General features: G+C 44.8%; 1 protein-coding gene across 1 annotated transcript in view; it reads right to left on the bottom strand.

The window, feature by feature from the left end:
* CSMD2 (CUB and Sushi multiple domains 2) overlaps positions 1-27,428 on the bottom strand; it is a 1,634,099-nt gene that overhangs the window by 1,250,636 nt on the left and 356,035 nt on the right. The window contains exon 3 of the mRNA XM_085648024.1: positions 22,410-22,522. Coding sequence (XP_085504150.1) covers positions 22,410-22,522 — 113 coding nt within the window. The remainder of the gene's footprint in view (positions 1-22,409; positions 22,523-27,428) is intronic.

The raw sequence follows: 27,428 nt of genomic DNA, 5'->3' as shown, positions 1-27,428 counted from the left end.
CCACGCTCGGTTTACTCTCCTTTTCGGATTAATCGTAGGCACCACGAGAAGCGAAGCAGAATGCCCATGAACAGTGTTTGAGCATCATGCCCGCTTCTCAAGTGACTGTATATGCCAAGTGTCGAGAGGAATCTTTATAAGCCCCCACCCCTCCCAGAGTCCTAAGCAGCGCCACTATTCGTGCAGATAGCGAAATTCTGGATTCCGTTTGACATACCAAACTGGTGCCCAGGTTCTTCAGCCCAAGAAATAGCATTTGTCAAGAAGGTGGCATAAAGGGGCATTCTTCATATTTTATGTTATTTTAGTGATGTTTGTGGAGCACACTGTCTATCAATATTATGACTACATACGACTGTCACGTATCTAGGGGTTGATGCCCAATGCAATTGTGTGATTTCCATTTCAGGCCACAGCATTGCTCGGCTGGCGTTTGCAGTGTCTGGGTATTGTGTTCAGATCCATCTCTGACCGAGTGGTGGTTAGGGTGACCAACTGGCATTGGTGCAAATTCAGGACGGTGAGTGTAAAAATTCAGGACAAAGGGTCAAAATTTAGGACACAAATTCAGGACAGGAGGTCAAAATTCGGGACAAAACTTCAGGACAATAGGTAAGTTTTACAGACACATCAGAGGAGGTCGCGCAATAGTATATAAGTAAGCCCAGCCATATCCAAACATATTCAACCATTTGCAAACCTATCCATCATGTATCCTTCCATCTATCATTTCACTCATCCATCCCTTCATCCATCCTTTCACTCATCCATTCATTATCCATCCATCCACCCTTTCACCCTATCCATCCAGCCATTTACCCTTTCACCCATCCAGCCATCCTTTCACTTACTCATACACCCACCCAGTCACTCATCCTTCCACCCATCCACCCTTTCAGTCATCCATCCATCCTCCCTTTCTCTCTCCATCGACCCTTTCACTTAGCCCTCCTTCCTTCCATCCATCCACCCACCCATCTACTCATCCACTCATGACTTCATCCATTGACCCTATCACTCATCCATCCTTTCTCTCATCCATTTATCCTTTCACTCCTTCACTCATCTATTCATCCTTTTGTCCACCTACCCTCCGTTTCACTCACTCATCCATTCTTACATCCACCCTTTCAATCATCCGTCCATCCATTCACCCTTGCACTTTTCAATTAATCAATCCATCCATCATTTCACTCATCCATCCACCCACTCACTCATCATCCACCTTTTCACTCATCCATCCTTTCACTCATCCATCCACCCTTTTACCCATCCAGCTACCCTTCCACCCATACATCCAGCTATTTACCTTTTCTCTCATCCATCCATCCTTCCACTCACTCATCAATCCATCCATCCATCCTCTCTCATTCTCCATCTATTCAATCTTTCATTCACCCATTCACCATTTCACTAATTCATCCAGCCATCCACCCATCCCTTCACTTACTCACTCACCCACCTTTTCATATTACTTTTGAGCTGAGCCTTTTTGAAAAGAGGCCCATCAAGAACTTCACCCTTGCTGCAGGAGCCATTCCAGGACTGGGGCAGAAGCCACCCAGGGCGGAGACAGGATCCACCACAGGGGGGACAGGAGCCATCACAGGCAGGGGGGGGGGAAGGAGCCACCACATGGGGGACAGGAGCCATCACTGGGGGGGGGGGGCAGGAGCCATCACAGGAGGGGGAACAGGATCCACCAGGGTGGGCACAGGGGTGGGCATGCAGTATTCTAGTATCATCTTGGCCCCTCCAGGGTGGGGTAGGGCTCCTCACCCCCTCCTGGACAGGACATCGAGAAGACAGGCTCTCTTTCCAAAATGTTAGTTTTGTCATCCCCCACTGTGATGTACAGTACTTAAAGGAGATACTCCAAGAGAACTGATTTAACTGATTGTTCTCCATACTTTGTTAATCAGTGTGGGTGCGATTGTGCCACTTCTTTATTTTATTACATTATAGACTGCATGTTTGAAGAACTGAGGTTTGCTTACAATTTAGTAACAGTAATTAAGCTCTGTGAAGAGAACCACGTGCTGCCTCGGTGTAATCAGGGCGGGCCGGTTCTACGATTTTTGGGGCCCTGGGCAGAAAGGGAATGTGTGAGGCCCCTCTAAATTGCAGAGACATGATCCATTCAGGGCTGTTTGCATCTGAATAGATGCTCATGCCTGAAGCTGCAGCCCCTCCCTCTCAGTCACCTTCAAGCACCTCTTAACAGCTCATCAAGGGCTGAAGGTGTGAGGGTTGCCATCCCGCTGTGCCTCTCCAATGTTGCCGGGTATCTGAGCTTTGGTACTGCATCGGAGTCTGTTACACCCGACCTCAACAGCATCGGAGTCAAGCAGGGAGGTGGGTGGAAGCTGTGCCGGCTTTAGGGTGGTGCGATCGGTGATTATGGACAAATGGCGTCCGTTAAAGAATCCTTCACGGACAACGGACAGACGGCCGAAATTACGGACTGTCCGTGATATTTACGGACGGTTGGTCACCCTAGTGGTGGTGTCTCGTTCTTTGAGCTGTGGGTGTAAGATTTGGCTGTTGGAGAGTTCTACTAGAATGTCTTAACCAATTGCTTATGCATCTCTTCAGTCTGTAACTTGCCCATTAAAAGGTGTTTCCAGATAGTCTTGTGGCTTCTTTTAGCCACGTTGGACTATGTATGATGCTCCATCTATGGTGATCTGTTACGTTTGTACTTGAGGTATTTTGTTGTCAAGAGTGCCTGGGAGCAGTGTGAAAGTTAATACTGCATAATTACATGTAGGAGGGATATACTCTAGAATACGTACTCTTGGGTGGCTACTTATGTTTTGTAGTGGCAAGCAGATCTTTTGGTGAATTATGCCACTTACAGGGCCAGGTAGTAGTTCTGGAAGTCTTTGATGCACTGGTGAGTCTCTGAGTTAAAATCATCTGCTGAAGAACTTGATTGGACCACTTCTAGGACTAAATCCTGGCAGGCACCCAAAGCATTTTAAGTCCCTCATGACAGCGCACCTGTCTGCAAGATCCATTGCTTCCAGTTCTCAAAATTTACAAAGAGTGGGCTTTTACTCCACCCAGAAGGTTAGGTCTCTCTGACTTCATTCTATTGGCTGCTTGGTGTTTCATTCAGCTGCCTATGAAGCACTTATATTGCAGTGCATGAGGTACGTTTTTACTTTCAAATGTACACTGAATAATTTACATATTAAATGATCTCATAGATGTACGTTATACAATAACCAATCCTTTGTCAGTTTGTGTTTTTACTGAAGCATGCTTTAATAAAATCCCCTTACTCTGACTAGAATCGGGGTCCCTACTTGGACAGGGTGCAAGCCACTGCCAACTAGAGCACCACATTTCTAACAATTAGCATTGGAGCTGCCTTGTTGTAATTTTACAAGTGTAACTTTCAATTAGAAAAAGATAGGAAAAGTAAATTGGTGTCTGTGGACTCCCAATTTAAATCACATCTTTTACTAAAGTTGTTTTTTAAGTTGCAGGTCTGAAAATGCCACTTTTAGAAAGCTGTATTTTTCTTACTTTAAGCATTCTGTGCCTCTGCCTGTCTCTGAATACACATCTGGGTTGGGTGACAGCTGGGCTTTGTGCATTCCCTCTAGACAGCCACACAAAGGGAGCTGAGGTGTGCCCTGCATATCCTGATGGATCATCACCAGGATGATGGGCCTTCCTGAGCTGGAGTGAGAGAGAGGAGCTGACACTTGAACCTAAACAGGGCTGTGCCTGACCCCACACAAAGAGTTGCATAGCCCCCTGCAGTGTGTCCGGAGCCAGGGCAGGAAAGGACAGTGTCTTGTGCAGTACAAAGAACTTTCTGTGAAGTCTGCCTGCTTCAAAGGCTAAAATGGCTATAAGCAATGGACCTCTGACACCATATACTCAGAACGCATCTTGAACTGAGGAAATTCTACCAGGAAGAAGAGCTGTTGTGCTGCCAGGAGGAAAAGACATTTTATTATTATTATTATTAAACATTTTTTTTATAGAGCGCGTAGTCACCCTGAGGTATCCCAGCGCTGGGGAACCCTACCTCTGTGGGTTGGGCGGCTGAGAGGGGGGAACGGCAGGAATCAGAAGGAGGAAAATTAAAATTGAGGAAACAGGTGGGCTTTGAGCCGTTTCCTGAAACATAGGTAATTGGGTTCTTTTCTCAGGTCTCGGGGGAGAGCGTTCCAGAGGCGAGCGGTGTGGACCGAGAAGCGTCTTCCACCCGAGCGGGCTTTCTTGAATCTAGGCATGATGATAAGGGACTCCTTATCCGATCGAAGGGATCTTGGTGCTTTATAAGATTTTATAAATTTTCTAAGAATCGGAGGGCCTTGATTCTGCAGTAGCTTGTGCGCCAGGCATAGGACTTTGAAAATCACTCGTTCCCTCACTGGGAGCCAGTGAAGGAGCTTCAGGGCAGGTTTAGCTGAAGCTCTGGCCGGGGTGTTAGTGAGGATCCGGGCCGCCGCGTTTTGGATTTTCTGGAGTTTATTAAGAGTTGCTTCAGGTGTGCCCAGGTAGATTGCATTACTATAGTCAAGCCTGGAGAGTATGAGGCCTTGGATGAGAAGTCGCTGGGAAGTGGGTGGAAGGAGGGGCAAGATCTTTCTCATAGATTTCAGTAGTCCGAAGCAGGTACCGGCTACTTTTTTGGCCTGCGCGGTGAACGAGAGATCAGCTTCGATCCATACTCCCAGGCTTTTTACTTCCTGTTTTGGGTCTGGGGGGGGGACCCAGACAGGGTGGCCAGATATTCAGGGGAAAGGTAAGGCCCTTCGGACCCAGAAGGAGAATGTCCGTCTTTGATCCATTCAGCTTTAAAGCTGAGTTATTCATCCACCCTTGTATCTGCGTCAGGCAGTTGAAGAAGTCTGCAGGTTGTTGGCTGGGGTGGGATAGGGAGACGACTAATTGTGTGTCGTCCGCATAGAATGACGATGCTCACTCCGAACGGGGTGACAACCTCCTCCAATGGGGCCATGTATATGTTAAACAGTGTGGGGCTCAGGGATGAGCCCTGAGGCACCCCACATTGGAGGGGAATTTCGGAGGAGCAGGAGTTGTTCTCCCAGATCTGAAAGGAACGTTGGGCCAGAAAGGAGGAAAGCCAGGATAGAGCAGTGCCTTCTACTCCAACCTTCTTGAGCCGTTTGATCAGGAGTTGGTGGTTGACGGTGTCAAAGGCCGCGCTCAGGTCGAGGAGGATCACTGCCACTGATCCTCCTTCGTCTAAGAGTGCTCTGGCCTCCTCCACCGCCGCCAGGAGGGCGATGTCAGTGCCCTGTCCTGGACGAAAACCTGTCTGCGAGTTCTTTAGCAGGTTATTAGATTCAAGAAACTGGGAAAGTTTCTTGTTTACCAATTTCTCGGCGATCTTGCTAGTCCCAGGGAGGAGAGATATTGGTCTATAATTAGCCAATTCCGCTGGGTCCAAAGAGGGTTTCTTTAAGAGCGCTTTAACAACTGCCGCTTTCCAACTAAGGGGGACGGTTCCTTGTTGAAAAGACGCGTTAATCAGATGGGTGAGGGGGGGGATAATGATGGGAGCTACTTCCTTAAGGATCCGTAACGGTGCGGGGTCCCTAGGAGATCCGCTTTTGATAGTTTTTAGTGTGTTCTCGACTTCTTCAATGGTTATTCGCCCCCAGGAAGTTAGGTTAGGGGAGATCTGAGTGTCGAGGGGATTGCCAAAGTCGCTCGGAATGGAGGGAGGGATGGAGTTAAGGATTTTTTGAATTTTTTCATGGAAGAAGCTGGCTAACTGATGGCATTTTTCCTGGTCCACTTTGGGGTCTGGGGGGTTTCTCGGGACTGAATCGGGAACATTGAGGAGTTCTTTCAGGATGGTATAAGTTTCTTTGCTAGAGCAGGCGGCTTTTTCAATTCTTTCCTGAAAGAATACACTTTTTGTCTCACCAATAGAAGATTTGTATACTGATAAGGAGGTGAGATAGGCATCCTTGTTAGTGTTGGATTTCTCCATCCTCCAGGAGCGTTCAGCTCTTTTACAGTTCTGCCGAAGCGACTTGAGCTCAGGAGTATACCACGGGGCCGAAGGTATTCGTTTGGTGTGTCTGAGGGTGGTGGTTTTAGGGAGAAGTATGTCCAATGAGGATGTGATCCAGAAGCTAAATTGTTTGTCGGCCGTGATAGCATCGGAAGAAAACGATGGAATAGAGTTAGAAAGAACGGAGGACCAATCAGATGGTATGAGTTTGTGCCAACGTCTGTCGGTGACTTTGATTTTCGCAGACTGAGTGGTAACAGTAGGAAACTCCCAGGAAATGGGGATTAACAAATGATCGGTCCATGGCAGTGGCAGAGAGGGACTCGTGGTGATATTGGCGACATTAGTAAGGACGGGATCTAAGAGGTGTCCTTTATCGTGGGTGGGCTCGTTATTCACTAAACGGATGTTGAGTGACTGGAGGTCTACTAGAAGGTCAGAGGCAGACCGGTCAGCGGGATCAGTAAAGTGGAGGTTAAGGTCACCTACAATAAGGAAGTTGGAAACAGAGGCGGCCAATTGAGAGGTCATTTCGGTGATTGCGTTAAGAAATTTCCCAAGGGTACCCGGGGGCCACTAGATGAGTAGTCCCGAGAGGGAGTGCGTCCGGGAGGTTTGGAGGGAAAAGTGGCAGCTTTCGGCGTCATCAATATTGGCGTCATTAATTCTACAGCTGAGGTGATCGCGGTAGATTATAGCCAACCCGCCTCCTCTTCCTATGGGTCTATGGCGGGTTTGGATGAGGTAGCCTGGGGGAAGGGCGGTGACGATATCCGCATCATTGCTGTCAGAAAGCCAGGTTTCTGTTAAAAACAAAGTGTCTAGGCCTTGGTCTTGAATCAGCCCATTGGTTTCAAGTGCGTGCCTGGGGAGGGAGCGACAGTTGAGGAGACCAAGCTGTAGCCTGGAATTGGCTGGGGTCTGCGTGGCTGTGTAGCAGCGCGCGCAGTTTGTGAAGGGTTTACCTGCTTCGTGAATGTAGCGACAACCATGGTTTTTTCCAGGTCGGAGGTCCCGAAGCATGTCTGCTGAATACATCAGGCGACTGGGGGATGGATCTGGCAGCATCCCTGGGCCTGGGTCCGTCCGGGTCCGTCCGGGCCCGGACGGGCCCAGACGGGCGTGCCTTAAGCGCGCCTTCGGAGCGCAAACGGCGCTCCCGCTGCGCTCGTCCGCTGCGCTTGCGTATAAGGCACATTTTATAGGCGGGGGCGTGGCCTGTCAGGTGGGCGTGGCCTCGCGTCTGCTGCGATGGCAGCCGTGAGCAACAAAGAACCAAGACAGCGCTAGTTCCGCTGTGATGAGTTGAGCCTGCTTGGCGCTTTTGCCCGGAAAGAGCTCAGGTGAGAGTACAAGTTAAGAAAATAAGTGAACACAAATATCAACAATTTTTAAAATGGCGAGTATCTCCTCCGGCTTCCGCCTCAGAGGTTAGGATTCCACTGGTCGCGCTGGTAATCAGCGCTGTATTTATAGGCGGGGGGTGTGGGCGTGGCCTGTCAGGTGGGCGTGGCCTCGCGTCTGCTGCGATGGCGGCCGTGAGCAACAAAGAACCAAGACAGCGCTAGTTCCGCTGTGATGAGTTGAGCCTGCTTGGCGCTTTTGCCCGGAAAGAGCTCAGGTGAGAGTACAAGTTAAGAAAATAAGTGAACACAAATATCAACAATTTTTAAAATGGCGAGTATCTCCTCCGGCTTCCGCCTCAGAGGTTAGGATTACTTTACTGTGTTGGCCAGCTGCTTGCCGCTTTTTGCCTGGGAGTGAGAACTGGACTTGACTTGACTCTCTACATCCTGCTTCTCTAAAGGGTCTCCAGGGGCTTGTTGGGCTCACGTCCTGTTTCTGAAATCTTAGGGATATCAAACACTTCACCTGCATCTTGCTACCAACAGCGGGGCTCCTCTGCCTGGTGGGAAATCCAGTCCTGGGCCCTTGGAAGTGAGTGGTTGGTGCTGCAACCCAAAAACCAAAGCATCAACACAGAAGCATTGGTCAGACCCAGTGCATTTCTCTGCAATATCAACCCATCGCCGCTGCCTGCACTGAAGCCGTGGACACTGCTCACTGACTGCACGATGCAACGACCTCGACGTACAATGCAGCCTGACTTTGCCGATGCAGAGCCTCTGAATCACTGCTGCTGCATGAGTTTCAGGCACTGCATCGCCGACACCTGTGACGCACCGTTCCCAACTCCGCCATATCCCTGGCTCTGCGTAGCTTCGCACCAGTACATCGGCTACAGACTAGCAGATCGACATCGACACCTAGGTCTGATGCATGGTACTTTTGACATTGACGCATCTATGACATTGCTTGACCTCTGAAACAACACATCGTCTTCGACAGTGACGCAGCCCCTCCTTTGTTCAAACATGGTCCCTAAACTTTGACACATCCAAGGTACAGTCAGCGGGTCTGCATGACTTCTGTATCCGGCCTGTACTCTATTGGGGTCGGACTAAAATTTTGGATATACTCCAGTCAAGCATTAACAGATAGCCCCAGTAGGAACGATTGACTTCAAAGCACAGAATTTTGATTTAATTTTCCAAAATTCATATCTTAACTTCTGTATGTTGGATATTGCTGGTTTTGGTCTTGTTTTACTCAGATAAATATTGGCTAGTTTTTAGGTCTTGCGCCTAGCGTTGCAGTGCGTAGCACTGCTCTCGCAGCGAGAGACCTCTTGCAGGGGGTTTAAAAACGAACCTAGGAATCGCACACACTTGTGAGTGTGCTTTTTCTTTTGGGCCACGCTATTGGCCTTTGCATGTGTCTTTTTAACAAAGACAGCACGCAATTGGCCAAAGGCGGGCTCATTGCTCCGCCCATGGCCTATTGCTGTCGGTTACCTGCACCACCACAATGTGGTTTCAATTATCGTGCCCAGATACGGGCGCGATAATTGAAACCACATGTCTCGCTGTGGCGCATGCGCGCGCACCACTTGCAGGCTTGTTTTTCTTGTTTGTTGGGACTTGTACGTTTGCGTTTTCCACTATGGTCTCAATTGTGTTAAAACGACACCCCAGACACTGCAAACGAGTAAAAGACGCCCGCTGTCGGCCTGTGCTTGGGGTCATGCCCATCTTTTCCCTGGAGCTCGCATTCATGCCCACATCAAAACACTGCAAGTCCAAGAACAGGGCTCTGAGCTGCAGACCCAAGCAATCAGGCAGGTCAGAGGTATGAAGTTAGAACGATAAAGATAACTCATCGGGTTTATGGATCAGGCGCAGGCAGCTGTAACCCTGCAAAGCTATATCCCGCCTTAAAGTAATAGCAGGTAAAAACCCACGGAGAGAGAGAACTGAAAATGCGCCTTTTACTTTCCATATGAATCATTGTGTTAGCGTTACGCGAGTCTAGTGTTTCTCTACGAGGCTTTGTGGGCATCTGAGCACTTTAACAACATAGCCTGCAATAGCCGGCCCATTTATATCTAGGTAAGGCCTTTTATTCTCCAACGTTGATTAAGTCAATACTGTTTAGTTCCTACAGAATCATGAGTATTCATGATTTACAAAGGATTTCTGCCATAAAAACAACTTAATAAAGAGTATGTGTGCTCAGTATCAGCTGGTACTTATTATTAGCACAGGCGATGTCTACCTCATGTAAAACACTGTGCATACAGTGGACACAACGCCAGCACCCACGCCAAGTACAGGTGCAAACAACCGTGCCAACCAGCGCAGTTTATACAATATGACCCCAAGCACACTGCTCCGTCCTTTTAGCAAAATGCTGTTCAACCAATCAGCGTCTCCCATTCACGCCTTTAGTACGTGGTCTCCTGCTCCATGGGGGGCAGGCCACTTTCTGATTGCAGATGTGCCATGCAAACAAACACCGCAATGCTCAGCTGGTAATGTTCCACAAAGAAAGTATTCTAAGTCGAATGTAAATCACCTTTAAAAACAAGGTTAGGATCCAACACGTAGCAATAATCCCCCCTTTTCTGGTTTTGCACTCCAGAGGTCAAGTAACATGGTTTTAATTAGCAACATATTAGCCAGCGAAGTCTGAGCCATCACTAAACTACTCCTGCAACAGAGAATCAGAAGTCTAAGACCGGTCGTTGTATGCCCAGCTCACATTCTGAGGTAATTTCCAACTATTAATACAATATGTCTCCTCCTTCCACGACTTAGGCTTCGGTTTGTGTTATTGCATTCGGCACCTTAGTCTATCGGTGTGATTACCACGTTGTCACCCCATCCCCCAAAAGCACTGTGGCAGCTATTTGTGGCGTGAATGCTCTACAAATAGTTTAAATGAGACATCAGGCCCTATTCACAAGACATTTTTGGACATAAATGTAAGTTTGCGGCGAAAATGAACTCATATATGCCTGTCAGGGTTTCAGGCGCAAATGCACCCTCTACTACAGACGTACTCGCAACAACTGGCACTGACCGCAGTATCAAATCCCACTAAAGTAGTGGGACGTGGGCATTCCACAACGTGGTTTGCCTTAGAAGTTTGGGACTGCCCAATAACGTATTTTTGTGAGATTTTCAAAGTTCGATCCTAAATTTTCCAAAAATGAACATGTCTGGAGATTTACTCCAACCGGGGGCTTCCAGGACAGGAAAAGGAACGGATCACCCCAGATATGGTGGGGTTGTAAGGAAAGGACTTACTCCATGGGAGGAATACAATGAAAAATAGAAAATGCACACCTGAGGTTTTATTGCCCTGGTGCATAATTCTATGTTTTGTAGAATTACGCACCCAGGAACAAGACGCCCTGAGACGTTACATGACGTTCTAAGTAGTAAGCCTGGAAATTGTGATCTGGCACTGCTTTCCAATCATAAGACTAAAATTGTAGGTGACTAACAAAAAAGTAGCAAATTTCAACCCGTACATAGGCATACTTCTATGGGTGCAGTTGAGCCCATTATGAGGGGATACCTTTTTGAACATTTCTTTTTCTATTCATTTATTTGTGTCTTTATTTATGAATTTGAATAGGATCAAGAGCAATCTGGATAGAAAAGATTCACATAGCACCATTCACAGATACTGAGCACATCAGACAGTCAGTGTAGGGGCACATATAACATAGATTTACGGAGCTATACATTTATGCATTTAAACATAATTTGGACATGCACCTAACTGAGTGTGTGATCTCACAGTTTTTCGTTATTGAGATGCAAGGTTGGGGAGCTGAGATTTGGGATCTGTTCTGCAGGCGCTGCCGGCACAGGTAAGAGTGATGGGGCTGTGGGGCAGGGGTGGGGCTGGGCGGTGGGGCGGAAGTCAACAGACGATGGGAGAGGTCAAATTAAATGAGAAAATAAGTAAAACCACTTATCTTGCACTTGCCGCATCGTCGACTTGCCGAGCACAAGGTAAGTGGTTTTATTTATTTATTTAATTTTACCTATCCCGACATCTGTTGACCCCCTCCCCCCACTGCCCACCGCTTTTACCTGTGCCAGCTGCGCCTACTGTTCTGAAATTCTTGCATGTTTGGGCAACCTGTCAATCAGGGATAGCATTCCAGTGGAAGGTGCCTTCTAGCTGCGGTGACTGAAACGGGCAATACGCTGGCGTCGGGTCATTTGCAGAAGGTGGTGATTCAGAACTATTAGAGGGCCTAGATTCTCGGGATATAATTGACAGGGTGTATGGGATAGTCACGGAGCGTTTCAGCAAGGCCATAAAGGGATTGAGCATTGAAAGTTTTGAGAACTAAAGTGAGAAGCTTGAATTGTGCTCTGTTGCTTGCATATATCACACAAAATGTCTATAATGACGGGTGAGTTGGTGTCGAGGAAGTTTGAAAAGGACATATGAGGCAAAGATCATAACATCCGAATAGGTAAATCAGTACTTGATTTCTCTGAACAGATGGATCACCGACAGAAATTCGGAAACAGAAATATCGTGTGGACATGATATTGTATCAAAAATATTGAGGATCAAAATGTCAGGAAGATAAGTGCAAATTGGTAAGTACAGATTTACAATTCTTAACTCCCCATCTACACACCTTGAAGATATATATCTATATCGTAAAGGTACATATGCGTGGAGTTATAGATAGCAAAACGTAGATTACCTATAGAAACTTACATTCACTATATTTGTGTCCTCGATATTCTTGATACGATATTTTGGTCCACGATATTTCTGTTTCCGATATTCTGTCTAAATACCGAACAGACCGCTGCTCGTTATATGTATTCTCATTAGTGCTGCGACATTAGTCAATGTCTTAAGGGGGCAATTCTTCTGATATTGGGTAACTAAACTCTGGTGCCTATATTCCGGTCTCTATGGGGATCGAGAGGCAGAGCTGTTGGATCCTTTAGTTAGTTGGAGATTTGTGTAGAATTGGGAGATGAAGGGAACCTCTCAGAAAAGTGGGGAATTCTACTTTTCTACCTAGCTGCTATATTAGTTGTTTGGCCCTTGTAATGTTTTCACCACTTTCTTCTATAAATGTACAAGTTTCTATCAGCGTTCTGCCATCCAACCATGTGGTCCAGCATTTCCACCAGTATATGACAGACCCCTTTCCTACACCTTGCATTCCCAGTTCAATTGCAAACACCAGTCCAGGTTTTCACACCATCATCCAGGTGCATCTTGGTACTTGTAATTCCTTCATTGCACATGGATTCCTAGCACATGGATATCACACCAGTGGTCGAAGTAGGGAAAAAAAGTAGGGGTACTGTGGGCGGAGAATCAGAGGAAAGCAATAACCCGCGAATTGGGTCAGTGGGCAGAGCCATAGGTGTATCCAGAAAGAGCAAAACATCCCAATTTGTAGTATTTGTTTGGTATTTCACGGACCAGTTACAGCTTATTACATTGATTAATTCAAAGAAGGATGCAACTGTTTATTAAAGGTTTAATATGAGTTATTGACATCACAATACATCCACAATTTGGGATACATTTCCAATCAGAGTGTCCCAAATACGCTTAAAAGTTGAATCACAAGCTAATTGTCTCCGAGCCATGCTGTTTCTGCCATCAGCACTTCTCCTTTCCTTTTCCACAAGAGCAGTTCAAACATGAATGGCAAAATATCCTAGTTTGCAAATGTATTTCACATAATTATGGCTCTGCCATATTTGCCACATAATACATCATCTGCTGCATAATCCAACGATTTAAAATAATAAATTGTTTGTAGCTCAAACGGTACAAAAGTTACTAAAAAATGTGACTTGACTTGTGTTGCTGCGAAGTGGAGGGCCCTTTACAAAGGTTAACTGGTCACGTTTCTCGCTACTGCATTTGTATGTTACACCGGAACTTATGAGGCTAAATGTTTGCAGAGATTGTCATTATGTTTAAAACTGTCAAAAAAGTAAAGTATCAGAAAATATACTGCATTACGCTGCAGCCTTTTTAAAAATAATTTTGTCCTCCATTGCCGCATAATTTCAGTGGCCCCAAAGCAGGCAGCACATGCTAAAAGTGCTTGTGCATGAAGCAAAGAGACTGTGAAGTTTGCGAACTCAGTTTGGTGTACGTGCAAACCCTGCATTGTTGATCCCTGGTGAGTTGCAGCTACTACTGCTGAAACAATGCCAATGGAGCTATCAATGGATGAGGCCGACTGGCCTCAAGGGTCCTGTGACCTCAGAGTCACTGCTGTTGTAGGGTGTGCTGCTTCATAGGCCTGCCCGCAAGACTGGATGTGAACTTCAGTATGGATTGTGGTGGACAGGCCTTTAAGGTTTATCCACACTTGCCACCACTCGGGCCCAGCTACTGGTGCTATGACACCAGGGCTTCTAAGGTCTAGCAGGCCTTTTGAGTACTAGCATGGGAATGTGCTCCGTCAGGAGAGTGGTCTGGTGGACTGGTTCTGAAAGCTGAACCTGGTTTCCCAGTTCCAAAATTGGCAGCTCTGGCCACAGTGCCACATCCTCTCCTCAACTGAACAACATACTGCTTCACTGAGAGAAACTCGCACTGCCTTCAGCTACAACCTAATTGTGCCCCGCTTTAAACACCTGGATGTGACTCAATACATATTATGCACTAGACAGGAGTAATATGCTGCCTAAAAAATAAAAGTAACAACATCCAGGAAAAAGCAAACACTTATAAGGAATGCAAGATTAAGGAAAGCATGTGAAATGTAAGCAGGAACACATTTACTCTTATTATTCAGAAATCAATGAGTGTTTTTGCCTGAAAAGTTAAGGACATGACTACAGGGCCCAAAAGGGACCCGTTTCAATGTCCATTGCTTATATCCATACAAAACAGTATGGTTTATAAAGACCACATCACTGAACACAGAGTCATGGTGCACATTTTAAAAACTAAAATAAGGAAAACAATGCTGTTCAAAGAAAGACGAGCAAACGAAATGTGTGCTTTGCTGGCAAACTCTGTAAAGTGGCGCTAATCTGTGCAGGTGGGAATGAAATCACATGAGGCCACTTTGCGACCACTCTGTCTTGCTAGGTTTAGTTATTTATTTATTTTTTGTATTTTGCACCTTTAATTTCTCTCTGTCCCAAGGCTGCACTTTGGAATAGAAAAAAGTCTGAAAAAGAGGACCTTTCCAGCAAAAGTGTTTCATTTTTTAAAATCCATTTCACAGGGGAACGAATGAAGGGAAGGAGGAAAGGGAGTGTAAGTCACGATTTACAGCAAGTGAGGAGGAGCGAGAGACGGAAAGAGAGGCAATAAGAGGAAGAAAGAGAGGGCAGACAACTGCCAGAGGCAGAGCAGGAGAAGAGGACACTGTTCTTGTCTTCTCTGGGCAAGAAGGAAGATACATGTTCTTTTCCTTCTCTACCCACCCTGCCTTCTTTCCCCGAACGGCCAAGCCTTATCTATAGGCTTTGGCTATTTATGGCGTCCTGGGGCGCATTTTTAAATTTAAAAAGTAGGGGAACGGATTGCAATAAATTAAAGAAGTAGGGGCACCCCGTGCCCTGCCAATCCCACCCACTTCGACCACTGCATCACACTCTTTCCCTGCACCTCTGAATATACTGCTATTTCTTTTCTGTGAGCTCAGTTACAATGGCTCGCAACACTCCATAGTGCTGAGATGCTTTGTGATCCAATGCTGTCCTGTCGCTCTTCTGACATTCTGCGTACTTCGGTGTCCCTTATATCTTGTTTCCATTTTCCTGTTCTTGCTACTAGTCGTATCTGCTTCTATTTCTTGTTATTCTGCTTTTTTGTTCCTGTGGATACCTTCTTTCTAGCTCATCCTGCATGCTTCCTGGAATTTGCTTGCATGCAGACTCCTTGCCTTGTATTTAACCATTCTCTGTTCTGCTTGCATACTTTCCTCCTGCCCTTCTTAGTGTGTAGATTTGCGAAGCTTGAGTCCAACGTTCATACTTCTGTGGACTTTTTTCTCTCCCACTCCTGTTCTTGTTCTTTGATTCCGGTCCTGCTTTCCCCAGCTCAGTTCTGTAGTCAGTAGTTCATGCTCTATTATGTTTAGTCCTTTCTTGTGTCTGTGTTGAGACCTTGATGGTTCTTATCAGAGGTGCTAGTGAGATTCTGAGGCTTGGTGCCTCTGACACAGACACTCACTCACTTCTCTTCTTCCAGAGGTTCTGCTGGGAGTCTGCCTGGACTGTGAGATGAACTGGTACTTGCTGTATTGCAAGATCCCTTACCTCACAGAGACATCACTTTGCACGGCCCATACAATCTATCATGTATGTTAGTGTGCCTATTTCTGTTGTCTTCCTAGTTTTGTTCTTGCAGGCTTTACCCAGTTCATGTCCAGTTTCTTAATCATAGCCCGTTTCAACCAGCTCATGTCCTCAGCTTTCCTCCTGCTCTCATTCCCGGCTTCATGCACTCTCTTGTATATGTTGAGCCCCTCCTCCAGAATTCCCTTGTACCGTAAGACAGCAAGTTAGTTCTCCCTGTTAGCCTAGTCCTGATCTCAGCAAGAACCCTGACAGATTCGGGTCATCCCACCTGTTGTGTAAAGTGTCAGCCCCACAACCTCCCCAACTAGCCGGAAAGGCCACCAGGAGCATGTGATGACATTGTACTGTAGTATAATGCCAACTATACACTCATTGTAATGTATGAGGACTCAAAATTCTCTACAGCAGTTGCCTTAATACAATGAATACTTAAACATGCAATCTGCCTGCGACCAAATAAGTAAGCCAGAAAGCCGAAACAGATTACTACCACATTTTTGTCACATTTGCCAATTTATTTGGGGCAGAGATGAAAAAATAAGCATTGAAAATGCAATAGGTCTCGCCTTTGATTAAGTTAAAGCCATTTGCTTTGCTAATGGTATTGTATAGCAAATCAAATGGCTTTAACTTAATGAAAGGCAAGACCTATTGCAATTTTAATGCTTGTTTAAACTGGTGTGGATTACTCCTGTGGTGTTTTCACTGTGTTACTGTGTGTGTGTGTGCATGCAAAAATACTTTACACATTGCCTCTTTAGTTTAGCCTGACTGCTCTGTGCCACACTACCAGAGGGTGAGCACAGGTAAGCTTTTAGTGTGTACTACTGTTACCCTGACTATGTATAATTACATTGGTATAATTTAATATACTAAACTGAATTGTGTCGCAAAGGTTACCTTATAAAGAAATGCACTGTCTTGAATGTTGGACAGTCTTTATCATATATGTACTGGACTCTGAGCCAAGCAATAGAAGACCCCTCATCACCTTCCCCCTAATGACCTGAAGGTCAGCATCGCTCCTGGCAACCGTGCATTAGACAGGAACCACCCAAATGCAGAAACAAACGGCTTTGAGCGAGTTTTATAAAGCGCCAAAGCACTGCAAGCAGACAGCAACACACCTGACCCTACTAGCACCCACCCTACCAGCTGACCTGGAAAACACCCTGTGTCCAATATGGCCAGTCTGGGCCTACCCAGAGGAAAGTACAGAAGTGACCTTCAAAGAATCAGTTTGGAACAAGATTCTGCCTTTTACTGACCGTGGAAACAGCCAGAATTTTACTGAGGGACCAGGATCCCCTCACAGGCAGGTGCAGTATGTGAATGCACCCACTGGTGGGGGAAAGCTGGAGGTGTCCTTGGGACCCTTGGAGCTTTCCCTCAAAGGTGCCCTCAGGGGTCGCACTGACAGTGAGCATCCTCCTGTGTAGTGCAGAATCATTGTGCCACTCAAGAATCTGCAATGTGGCATGGGCGCATGCATCATACTCTCATGCAAATGAGGCAACACCTCTTCAGGGTTGTGCAGGTGCAGAATGTGCACCTGTGCTTTTGGCATCACAGAATAGACTTGAATGGTCTATAATATCAAAGTTTTCCAGGGGCACAAAAACAGGCGCACATGCTCGATGCATCCCCAAGGCACATTCATTAATACAGACCCGGTATGCAGGGCATATCATACACTACACATCATACACTACACCATGCCTCAGGAGAATGGAACACAACATGCATAGCCATACCCATCCATCTTGTAGGACACATGTATGGCACACTGTCCAATGGATACGGAGCACATGAAACAAGGTGGACACCCCACCTCCACATCAGATATGCGGTACACTTACTTTATTCAGGAGCAAAGGACACACTTCCGCATAGAGTGGGGGCACAAGAAGCAAGGCACATGACCCTGTACATGAGGCATGAATGGAAAATGGCAAACTGCCCTCTCAATCGAGACAATGGGACACATGGTGCACGTCCAGTTATATTAAGCATGCAGGTCACGTGGCGGAAAGTCTCCTGGAGCAGGTGCACAGGGCACAACACATGATCCCATACATCAGGTGCTCAGGGCACATGGCACCCTGTCCCACTGATCTAGAGGATGCCACACTGCTTCCTTAGAGCACATGGCTCACCACCCCATGGATCAAGCGCACACGGCCACCTGGCACATGCCTCCTTGCATAGGCATGAAGGACACACAGCACACATGGCTCATGACCCCATAGGTCAGGGGCACACGGGCATCTAGCACATATACCAATACATAGGCATAAAGGACACAAAGTGCACTTCCCCATGGATCAGGGGCAGAGGACTCAAGGTGCACAGCTATGTGCAACAGACGTGCAGCACACATGGTATGCTATCTTATGAATGTGAAGCACAGGACACAGGGCGCTGTGCATTTAGCTGTGGAGCAGACTGCTCTATGTATTGGGCTCACTGTAACACATGGCACCCTTCTCTATGGATCAAGCTCATAGGGACACAAGGGACAGGGCCTCATTTATAAGCTGTGCACACCATAAAGTGCACTACAAAGATCCAGAACACAAGACGCAATACTTTAGTACTCTTTATCACATGACACATGACACATATCACACGACTTCATGTTTGAAGACACACAACAAGCAGCTTAATGGCAGTGGGCCCGAATAGTCTCTTCTCAATGAACCACTCCAGGCTGATTTTCCTGCCTAAATTTATCTGAATCCTAAACCTCTATTCCAGCAAATGCTGCATGCAATAATAATGAGGGTCCCTGCACTGCTCGCCTCATTTGCGTTACCCTTTCTTCTTTTTCATAGAAAATCTCAAGCATGGCCAGAAGACAAGAGCGGCGGCGGCCGCCATTGATTGCAATGGTGACGTAGCTAGTGCAAAACTGAAGGTCAGCGAGGGAAAATTGCCTTCAGTGTTGCTGTCACCATGCCCTTCTCTCCATGACGCCCGAGCACTTCTTTTCATTCCAGGCTATTCTGCTCTGTCTTCCCTTTGACTGGAGATTTCATGGTAATTTCTGGTTTCTTAGCTACGGTCATTGCGAAAAAGACAGTCCTCAAATAGAAGACCACACTCGCTCTTCACAGATAAATTACATTTCAGATTGCTTTCTCTCTGGGAGGAGGTTATCAGTTTTTGTACCGTAAGAAAACATATTGGTGGTTTTCTTTTTCGGTTTATTGAGCTGCGTTCCACACTTTTAAAGAGACCCTTTGCACTTGCGTACAACACAAAGTCCTTCGATCGTCGAAAAGGCAAACTGTGAAGAAAAGGGCTCGCTGACCTGCTAGACAGGCTTCTTGTCACTGAGCATGGCATAGATCCATCCTCAAGTATACTAAGGGCACGATTCCTAGTTGCTTGATAACTGCGGGTTGAGATACTGAGCTCAAAGTTTTCATTTTAAGGCAGCGTCTCCAAGCCAGTCACCACCATCATGAGCTGTCAGGCTCGGAACGGCAAATAAAATGCCGGACACAGAATTACCACGTGCGATACAGCATGTTCTCAGTGGCGAGCCTGTTCCCTCACAAATTCTCCTTCTTTAAGTATGCCCATTGCCGGTAAATCTTGGAACTAAATGGGGTGGCATCTCCCATGGAGCTATTACTCCAACCGACTCAGAATCTGGGCCTAAGAGTGCAATATGGACAGAGCAAAATCCGCCAGATCCCAAGCCTCATCTCTTTTAGTCCCTACATTCTGGGCCTTATTGTCTTTGGAAAACAGACTGGTTAAAAGGTGTATTAATTTTAGGAAAGTCAAAAAACCTATCTCTACTAAAAAATGACCTGCACCCACTTTTATAAAACAATCACAACAAGTATAAATACCAAAGCACCAAGATGTTTCCCATTGAACGTACCATTCAATGTACGCCTTATGAAAATCTCCAAACAAAAGCATAGCATAGGGCGGTGGCACTAAAATCACCCTGTACATCAAGATGCTCATAATACATTGTACATTACTATCTCGTCTCTGTGATTTCATGTATTGAGTTCTCTTACTGTTCTATAAAGTGTTTTACTCCCCATTGTGACGTTCAATGCACTTAGAGTAAGTGCTTTAAAACTCCTTGCTTCTCTGTGCAAAGTGTACAGTAGATGTCCTAGCCATTAGGTTTTCATGATACAGGCTTCGTTCTGAATTGCATTTTTTGTATGCATTTTGCGTATGCCTTTGCTTGTTCAATTCTTTTTTTTTCTATAGGTTTATTGTGGCTGTACATACTCAAGATAGCTAATTTCCTTTCTGGCAAAAAGCCGCCACCTTTGGCTTCTGAACATGACTGCTGCTTTTGCCTGTGTTCTCGGGAATGTAGCTTGGAAACAGACTCAGTAAAACAAATGCATTCATTTTTTACTTGCTAACTTTTCAACTTCCTGCTAAAATCTAGAGTAAATATTTCTTAAATGTGAGTGTTCTGTAATGCTGTTAAGTGTTTATAGGCCCATAAATCTTTTCAGCCTCCCCAATTTCCTTCGAAAAAGTGCTTCAGAGAAAGAAGGAGAAAACACGTTTTCAGAAATATATCTAGCATTTTACAGCAGCCCCCAGTTATGCGAGGTACAAAATATGGCAAATTTTTATTAGCAAAAAAGAAATTTGTCATTTTTAACTGTCTTAGGAAATTTCCATAATGGGGCTATAAAGGCTCTTAAATGGGTGCTTTACTCATCTCGCCCTTAGTAGCTAATCTGAAGGACGATCCAATACTGGTCCGAAATTATGAGGAGACAGCTCCAGTGCCCTGATGCCGCAGCCATGACTTAGATGGAGGAAATGTCTTCTCAGTCTCCTCAAATTCTTTTGAAAATGTGCTTGAAAGAAAGTAGGACAAAACCTGTTGGCGGAAATGTGTTTCGCATTTTACAGCAGCCTACAGTTATGAGAACTACAAAATGAAAATCTTTCCTCTAAAAACAGGGCAATCGGTTTACGGATGCAGTTGCCATTCCATCTACCTGTGCATCTTGGTAAGAACTAGAGGGCATTATATTTCAGCAGATACTCAGGGGTATATTTACAAGGAAAGTGACAGAGAGCAGCATTACCCTTCTTAGCTTAACGCCGCGCTCCGCCACTTCTGAAATGTAGGGCTGCACTGTAATTAAAACAATACGATGCAGCCCTGCGTTTCCCCCTGCGCTGGCGCTGTTTACAGCTGCATAGCACCAAAGCAGGCACCCTTGCACGAGGTTGCCTGTGTTGAGGGAATGATTGTTTATGTACAGGAAGGTGTTCCTTCCTGCACATAAACAATCACTAAAAGCGATTTGTAACTTCTGTGTGTGCTGCATTATTCAGCACACATAGAAGTTGCAACTCGTCATTTTTAATATGATTGTTTATGTGCAGGAAGGGAGGCCTTCCTGCACATAAACAATCATGCATGGCATTTTTTCTGTTTTTATGTGTGCTGCACAATGCAGCACACATAGAAATTGCAAATCGAGGAGAAATAAAGCGTTTCTCCTTGTTGCGCCATGTTAAGATCCGTTTTTTATTTGGTCTTAATTTTGGTGCCGCCCCATATTATCACCACCTTTATAAATATGGGGCAACATCAAAATCAATGTATATTGAGGCAGAATGCCCACTGCAACACCCATTGCCCTCCCTTTCACGCTAAGTATAGTGCAAAAGGGGGGCTTATTTACACGGCCTCATTGTCACGTTAAGTGGCTTAACGCTGCCTTGTCAATAAGGAGAAGCCAATATCGCCACAAGAACGTTGAAAAAAGTGACGTCCCTCTGGCGATAGGGGCTTGTACATATGCCCCGTATGCTAAGGTCATCATAGAATGGCACCAGGTTGATGGTCTCATCCTTGTTTTTTTTTCTTTTCTTAAGCCATTTCCTATACCACAGAGAGAGCTCTTATCAGCAGCGAATCTCTTTGGAGAAACAGAGATTTTTTTTGATTTAGCAAGAGTACTTCCACCATGAGGTGTTGTAAGCAGAAATGTACAGTGTGCGAAATTTGGTAGAGATAAGATTACAAAAATATTGATGAGGTGGAGAGAGGTGAGGGACATATAATGCAGAGTGTGCAAGTAAACACACTGTACAGCCAGCAATTACATGATATACATTTTCAAATTTTGTTTTTGCATTACACAACTACACTACCCATATTTACACCTGGTTGCACAGGAGATGAAGCAATTGTTACAGGTGCAGAGAGCACTTGTTCCCACAAAGTAAAACACTGTGAAAAAAATACACTCTACAACATGGAAAACAAGTTATTAAATGTCAATGCATGAAGGGAGGTCATTATCATATGTTGAGCAATTCGACTTCCTCAAAGATCAAAACGTTTAGTGTTATGAGTGAGGATGTATACGGTGGAGGACCAGCAATTATGAAAAAATAGCTCTTCTAGGGTTACAAACGCTATGACGAAATGCTTGGATTTGTTTGCCCTCTCTGCTGTAGTGCTGGGGCTGCATCTCATAGCACCAAGTGACTCACTAAACCTCATATCACAGCATTTTGCATAATCAGCTCGTGTCTAGTTTTGAGTACATTATTTAGCCAACACTTTCTTAGATTACAAAATACTTTTGAATAACAGATGCAATTTGTCGAGAAAGTCGAATATCGAAAATTTGCCCAAGTTATTGTCCTGTAACAAGATTCTAAACCACAAGTCCAATGCACAATTAAATGTTGAGGGCATGACTTACCCTCATAGTTGGCGTGGAAGCCCTGGGCGCTGACGGCGTAGTCCGACACCAACCACAGTGTCAGGAGGGAGCCTGTGCTGACAATGGGGGCCGGAAGCTGGAATCCCGTTAATCTGCAAGACAGTGACCAAAAGAACCCTCAGTGAAACTGTAGATCAATCACTTCTAATGACACTATGGTTACAGAGTGTGGAAACCACAAGAGAAGAAAAACACTCTGTGAGTGGCAGCAGCCACAGTCTACAGCACAAGAACACAGAAGGTAATTAGTCAACAAGTAAGGTGCAACATGCCCAACCAATCTACAAATCTTCACCCATCATCAGGCCTACAGCGCACTGTGAATTTTAGGTTAATTTGTGATTTTATTCCTATTTTTATTACAAATACTTATGAAGTTCAGACAAACCCCACATGGAAGTGGAAGACTGCATCCTGCATAGGAAGATACATACAATAACACCCTCCTGACCACACCCCACTCTATCCTATTTTCAGAATTTGTTTAAGCATCTTCCCTTCATGGAGGCTGATCCCTTACTATTTTGTAACATTATCAAGCACTACCGAACATAAACGGCAGAGGCGGTGAACACAAAAAGGAGCATTTCCGATCTCTTATTTCCTGGAGCTGCAAGTGTAGTCTCCTGGGGTATCATGCCATGTGACTGTGGCCCCCTCTCCCTGATGACATGCATGCATTGAGTTTAAAATGATAACAAACAGCCCTACATTTAATTAGAGTCAGTAAACAGGTCCATGACATCATCCATAAATCACCTGAGCAAAGTACAACCAACTACATAATTCAATATGAATTTTGCCTTCAGTACGCACAGTTTTCGAATTTTAATTTACATTAATTTAATTTACCAGTGTATGCTTTTTTTATTGGACCCTCTAACTTATGACTACTTTTTACTAGCATAAGAGGAATTTGTCATTTTCAACTGTCTCATGAAGTTGAGGCTATAAAGGCTCTCACATTTGCGCTTTACTCATCTCGACATGTCAGTAGGTATTCTGAAGCACAAACTAATGCGAGTTCGAAACTTTTGAGGATTCAGCCCCAGCGCCTTTATGGCCCAGTTTTGATGCAGGTCAAGAACATCTGTTTGAAAGACCATATTTTCAATCCAAAGTGCACCACGAGTACATTAACACTGTAAGGGTCTGGTTTAGAGTTTGGCGGAGAGGGTACTCCATTACCAGTACAGTACACTAGTCCACATTAGGGCTGGACGGGCCAACAGAATGCCGCCTACGGAGAATACTTCGGTTCTATTGCCGACAAAATTCTATGATGGCTGGTTGGAGCACGGGCTGTCAGAGGAAAGACAGCTGACCATCCGTCCAATTTAGAGTGAGCAGCTGAATGGCTTTTCTTTTGCTGTCCATCACCGTCATGGTATGGGGACCAATAGTTTAACATTTTTCAAAAGCAAATTCTCCTTTCGGGAGTTGTTTTTGGAAAATGTAAAACTTTGGAAAAGTTTGAAAGACAGCCATCATGTTTAAAGGAGCAATACATCAAACTTTTTTAACATTCACAGAAATAACTGTGATGGTGGTATGTAACAACATATTGAGATGTACTTAAGTCCAAAGAACATCTCTAAATTTGGTGGATCAGGCATCCTTCAGGCTGATTGGAAAGTACTTTGTCTCCTTGACTGATTAAAGTCCTCCATCGCCCTGGCAAACTTTAATCAATCAGCCAAATTCTAAATCAGGCCCTGAGTGTTAAATATTAGTAGATGTGCTTCCTATTTTAAATGAACACCATTTCTACAAAGTTTGCTCTTTAAGCAGAACACTCAAAGAAGTGCCACCAGAATGCCATAGTCAGGGGCATAGCGTAGTCAGTGAGATTCAGGCAGCGTGAATTTGAAAATTTCCTAACATCCTCATGGTGTGCCCAACCCAAAAATATGGTGCATCAAGCAGGGTTTGAGGAGATGAATGATAAGCATTGGGGAGAATGAGGGCTTGGCTATCACAGAAGTCAAAGGCAAGGAGGGTGGTATTCTGATAATTAATGACAATTCTTTGAAGCCCTTTGAGTCTGTGCAATTATTGTGTGTTGTATAAGATGAGATTTGATAACAGCAAGCAGAAAATTGGTAAGTTGGGCACACTCTTTTGAAAAGTTCACATGCAGTTCACATTGTCCGATCCCAATGATATGAGCCACAATGTTGAAAATCCACTGCAGTGATCTGTGTGTGTTTGCAGGTGTATGCTTTGTGTGTTGATGGATGCGTTTATGTGTGTACAACCGCAAGACTGTTCGTAATGTTTTTAATTAGGTATTTTTATATTTCAAATAAACCTAACTGTAAGGAAATGTGGAATGCCACAAATAGAAATTTTTTATATCAACAGTAGCACCTTAAGATGTATTGTTAAAAAGACAGCATGTTCAGTGGTGGAGTCCAAAAAACAGATTTACATGAGGAGGTGGGTAACACCTAATCACAGGAATCAATGGGCAATTACATGCAATCTGTTCCATAGTTCAGCTCTCCAACAATACCAAAGGTGCCTTCCAACATTTGCAGAATGTAGAAGAAAAAATCTTCTGACGTGCAGTAAAGTAAGAAGTCTAAAACTGGCATCAGACCTGCTTCTCGCCCCGCCTATCATGGCAAAGATTGTTTTACATAGTCCATAAGATCCAAATACCCGATCAAAAAATAGACTCAACACGGACACTGCTAATCCCAATTCAGAGTCCTTAGGAACGAGAAAATACAGGGAGTGGAACACATCAAAGACCCCCCTGAAACTATATCCTTGCTCATAGTCAGTGCAAATGCTGACAAAATAGATATCCAACCACAAAAAAAGTGAGGAAAACCTGCTGACCCATTGGTTCCTGGACACCCATTAAGGCAGATTTGGCTGAAGAGACAGGCAGTGAACAGAGCACAGAAAGGTTCAGCATAAGGCCGAGCATGTACAATGTATGAGGAGGCCAGAGACAGATGGCGCGGGGCACACAATGAGGGGTGGGGGGCACACAAGAGGTAGATACAGCAAAGAGAACACGAAAAGCTGCCTACAGTTTCTGAAAAGGACGGAACACAGTGAAGCTGTGAAGGAAGGGTTATTGCATGAGAGGTACAGCCAATAGAGGGACCTCTCATAAAAACATACAAACACATACACCGGAACAAACAAGACCATCAACAGATTATCCGTCCTTTGAACTAGTTTTTGTTGGGTCATGAGCGTGTGTCCTCTCACACATACCGTGCTCTTTGAGGAATCAGCGTGCTTCCATATGACCATATAGCTGACACTCCCCATTTTACAGCCATGTACACTGTTCAGAACATACTATCTCATTTCACACACTTCTGTCATCCGTGAAGTACACATTTATATCAATAAATCAATTTTCATATTAAAACATCTTCAAGTCTGGTACGTCTATATCTCAATACGTCCTTACAGGGATGTTGCTATCTTTTCATTCCATAGAACCCACAATACGGAGGTCAAGCCTGTCATCTCCCTTTCGGCAGCACATGACCGTGGCTGCATCAGCATGTGGGCACTTGAAGAGAAAGGCATTGTAAGGATTAACCCTGATGAGGTACCAGTACTTTTTGTGGATCACAAGCTGTTAGCTATATAGAGGGAAATGTAGGTGCAAACGAAGCAATCCTAATAACTCCTTGAAGTGTGACATTAGGAGGCGTGGCCTCGATCAGTGCATATGTTCTGATAATGAGCAGCGGTAACATGAACGTCTGAAAGAGTAATGTTTTTGTTATTTCATGCATCAATGTTGTAATATTGAAAGAGCTGCTAATTCCTTTAAGTCCTTTGGTCCTTAGAGTTGCCAATACGCTTTTATCAAAGGATGAATCACTTCAACCTTTATGGAAAAGAAGATTCTCACACAGTCATCTTGGGTAACACTCCTAAGTTATGGAATGCCATCCCTAGTGCCACCAAAATAGAAGCTAAAGTCCTCCTTTTTCAAAGGCTCTTCCCCTCTAACTCATCACAGATCCTACGAATACTGTGCCTGCTGTTGCCTCATTATGACAACTGGCTGTACTGAGCAGCTAGTTCTCTTTGACCTCGTCTTTGAAGGTCTTTCTACACAGCATTATGGTAGCAAGCAACACCATATATCAGACTGATATGGACTTTGTGATGCCAATACTTTGTGATTCTATTAACCTACTCCAATTTATGTAAAATGCTTTTGTTGTAATGAAACCTGTTTGAGGCTGTGTAATATACATACTAATTGCTCTTGTTGTCACAGTTCACTTTCCCCCTGTGTAGAATGTAGATTTTCCACAGCCTGGTGGGAAGATCATCTGAATTTTAGGAAAGACACAGAGGCTAATATGGACACATCCTTTAATGTCACTACACACAGCAGCACCTTTAAAGAACTTAGAACGCACGATTTCCAACACAATAAAGACACAGACCCACCAACCCTCATCTTTAAAAAAAAATATTTTAGTGAAATTAATTTGTTTTTGTTCCTTTAGTCTTGCTTCTAACATCACGCGCTTGTACATCCAATACATTCCTGAATAAAACCAAGCACAATAAAATTGTCAGTTTCAATGATAAATCTCTTAAAGGCAACAACTCATTTGATTACAAACTGTTGAGAAAATCTAAAGCCATTGCAAGGTCCCAAACTGAATAATACCTGGACAGTAAGGGTTTTTCCATTCTAATGCTTCTCATTAATCTTTGTGCCACAATTCTGCCCCACCAATAGTCCATTGACCAACTCATGACCCGCAGCAATCGCCAATCTGTATATATTCATTATTCTATAAGATAATAAATCTTCAAACCTTTCCAATAAATAATTTGCCACTTCCACTGAAGACAATGAAACAGGGTCAAACTCCCCTTCCATTCACCAGCAAACCCATTTGTGCCAAGCCAATCTGTAAATGTTTCTTGTCCCTGGAGCCCAGGATTCCGCAATACGTTCTGAAGCCTGTTGTGAAAGGGATGGTACCTCCCACACTC

The sequence above is a fragment of the Triturus cristatus genome, chromosome 3_2, assembly GCF_964204655.1.
Source record: "Triturus cristatus chromosome 3_2, aTriCri1.1, whole genome shotgun sequence".
NCBI lineage: Eukaryota > Metazoa > Chordata > Amphibia > Caudata > Salamandridae > Triturus > Triturus cristatus.
The sequence above is the reverse complement of the archived record's forward strand: the minus strand, read 5'-3'. Positions and strand labels throughout refer to the sequence as shown.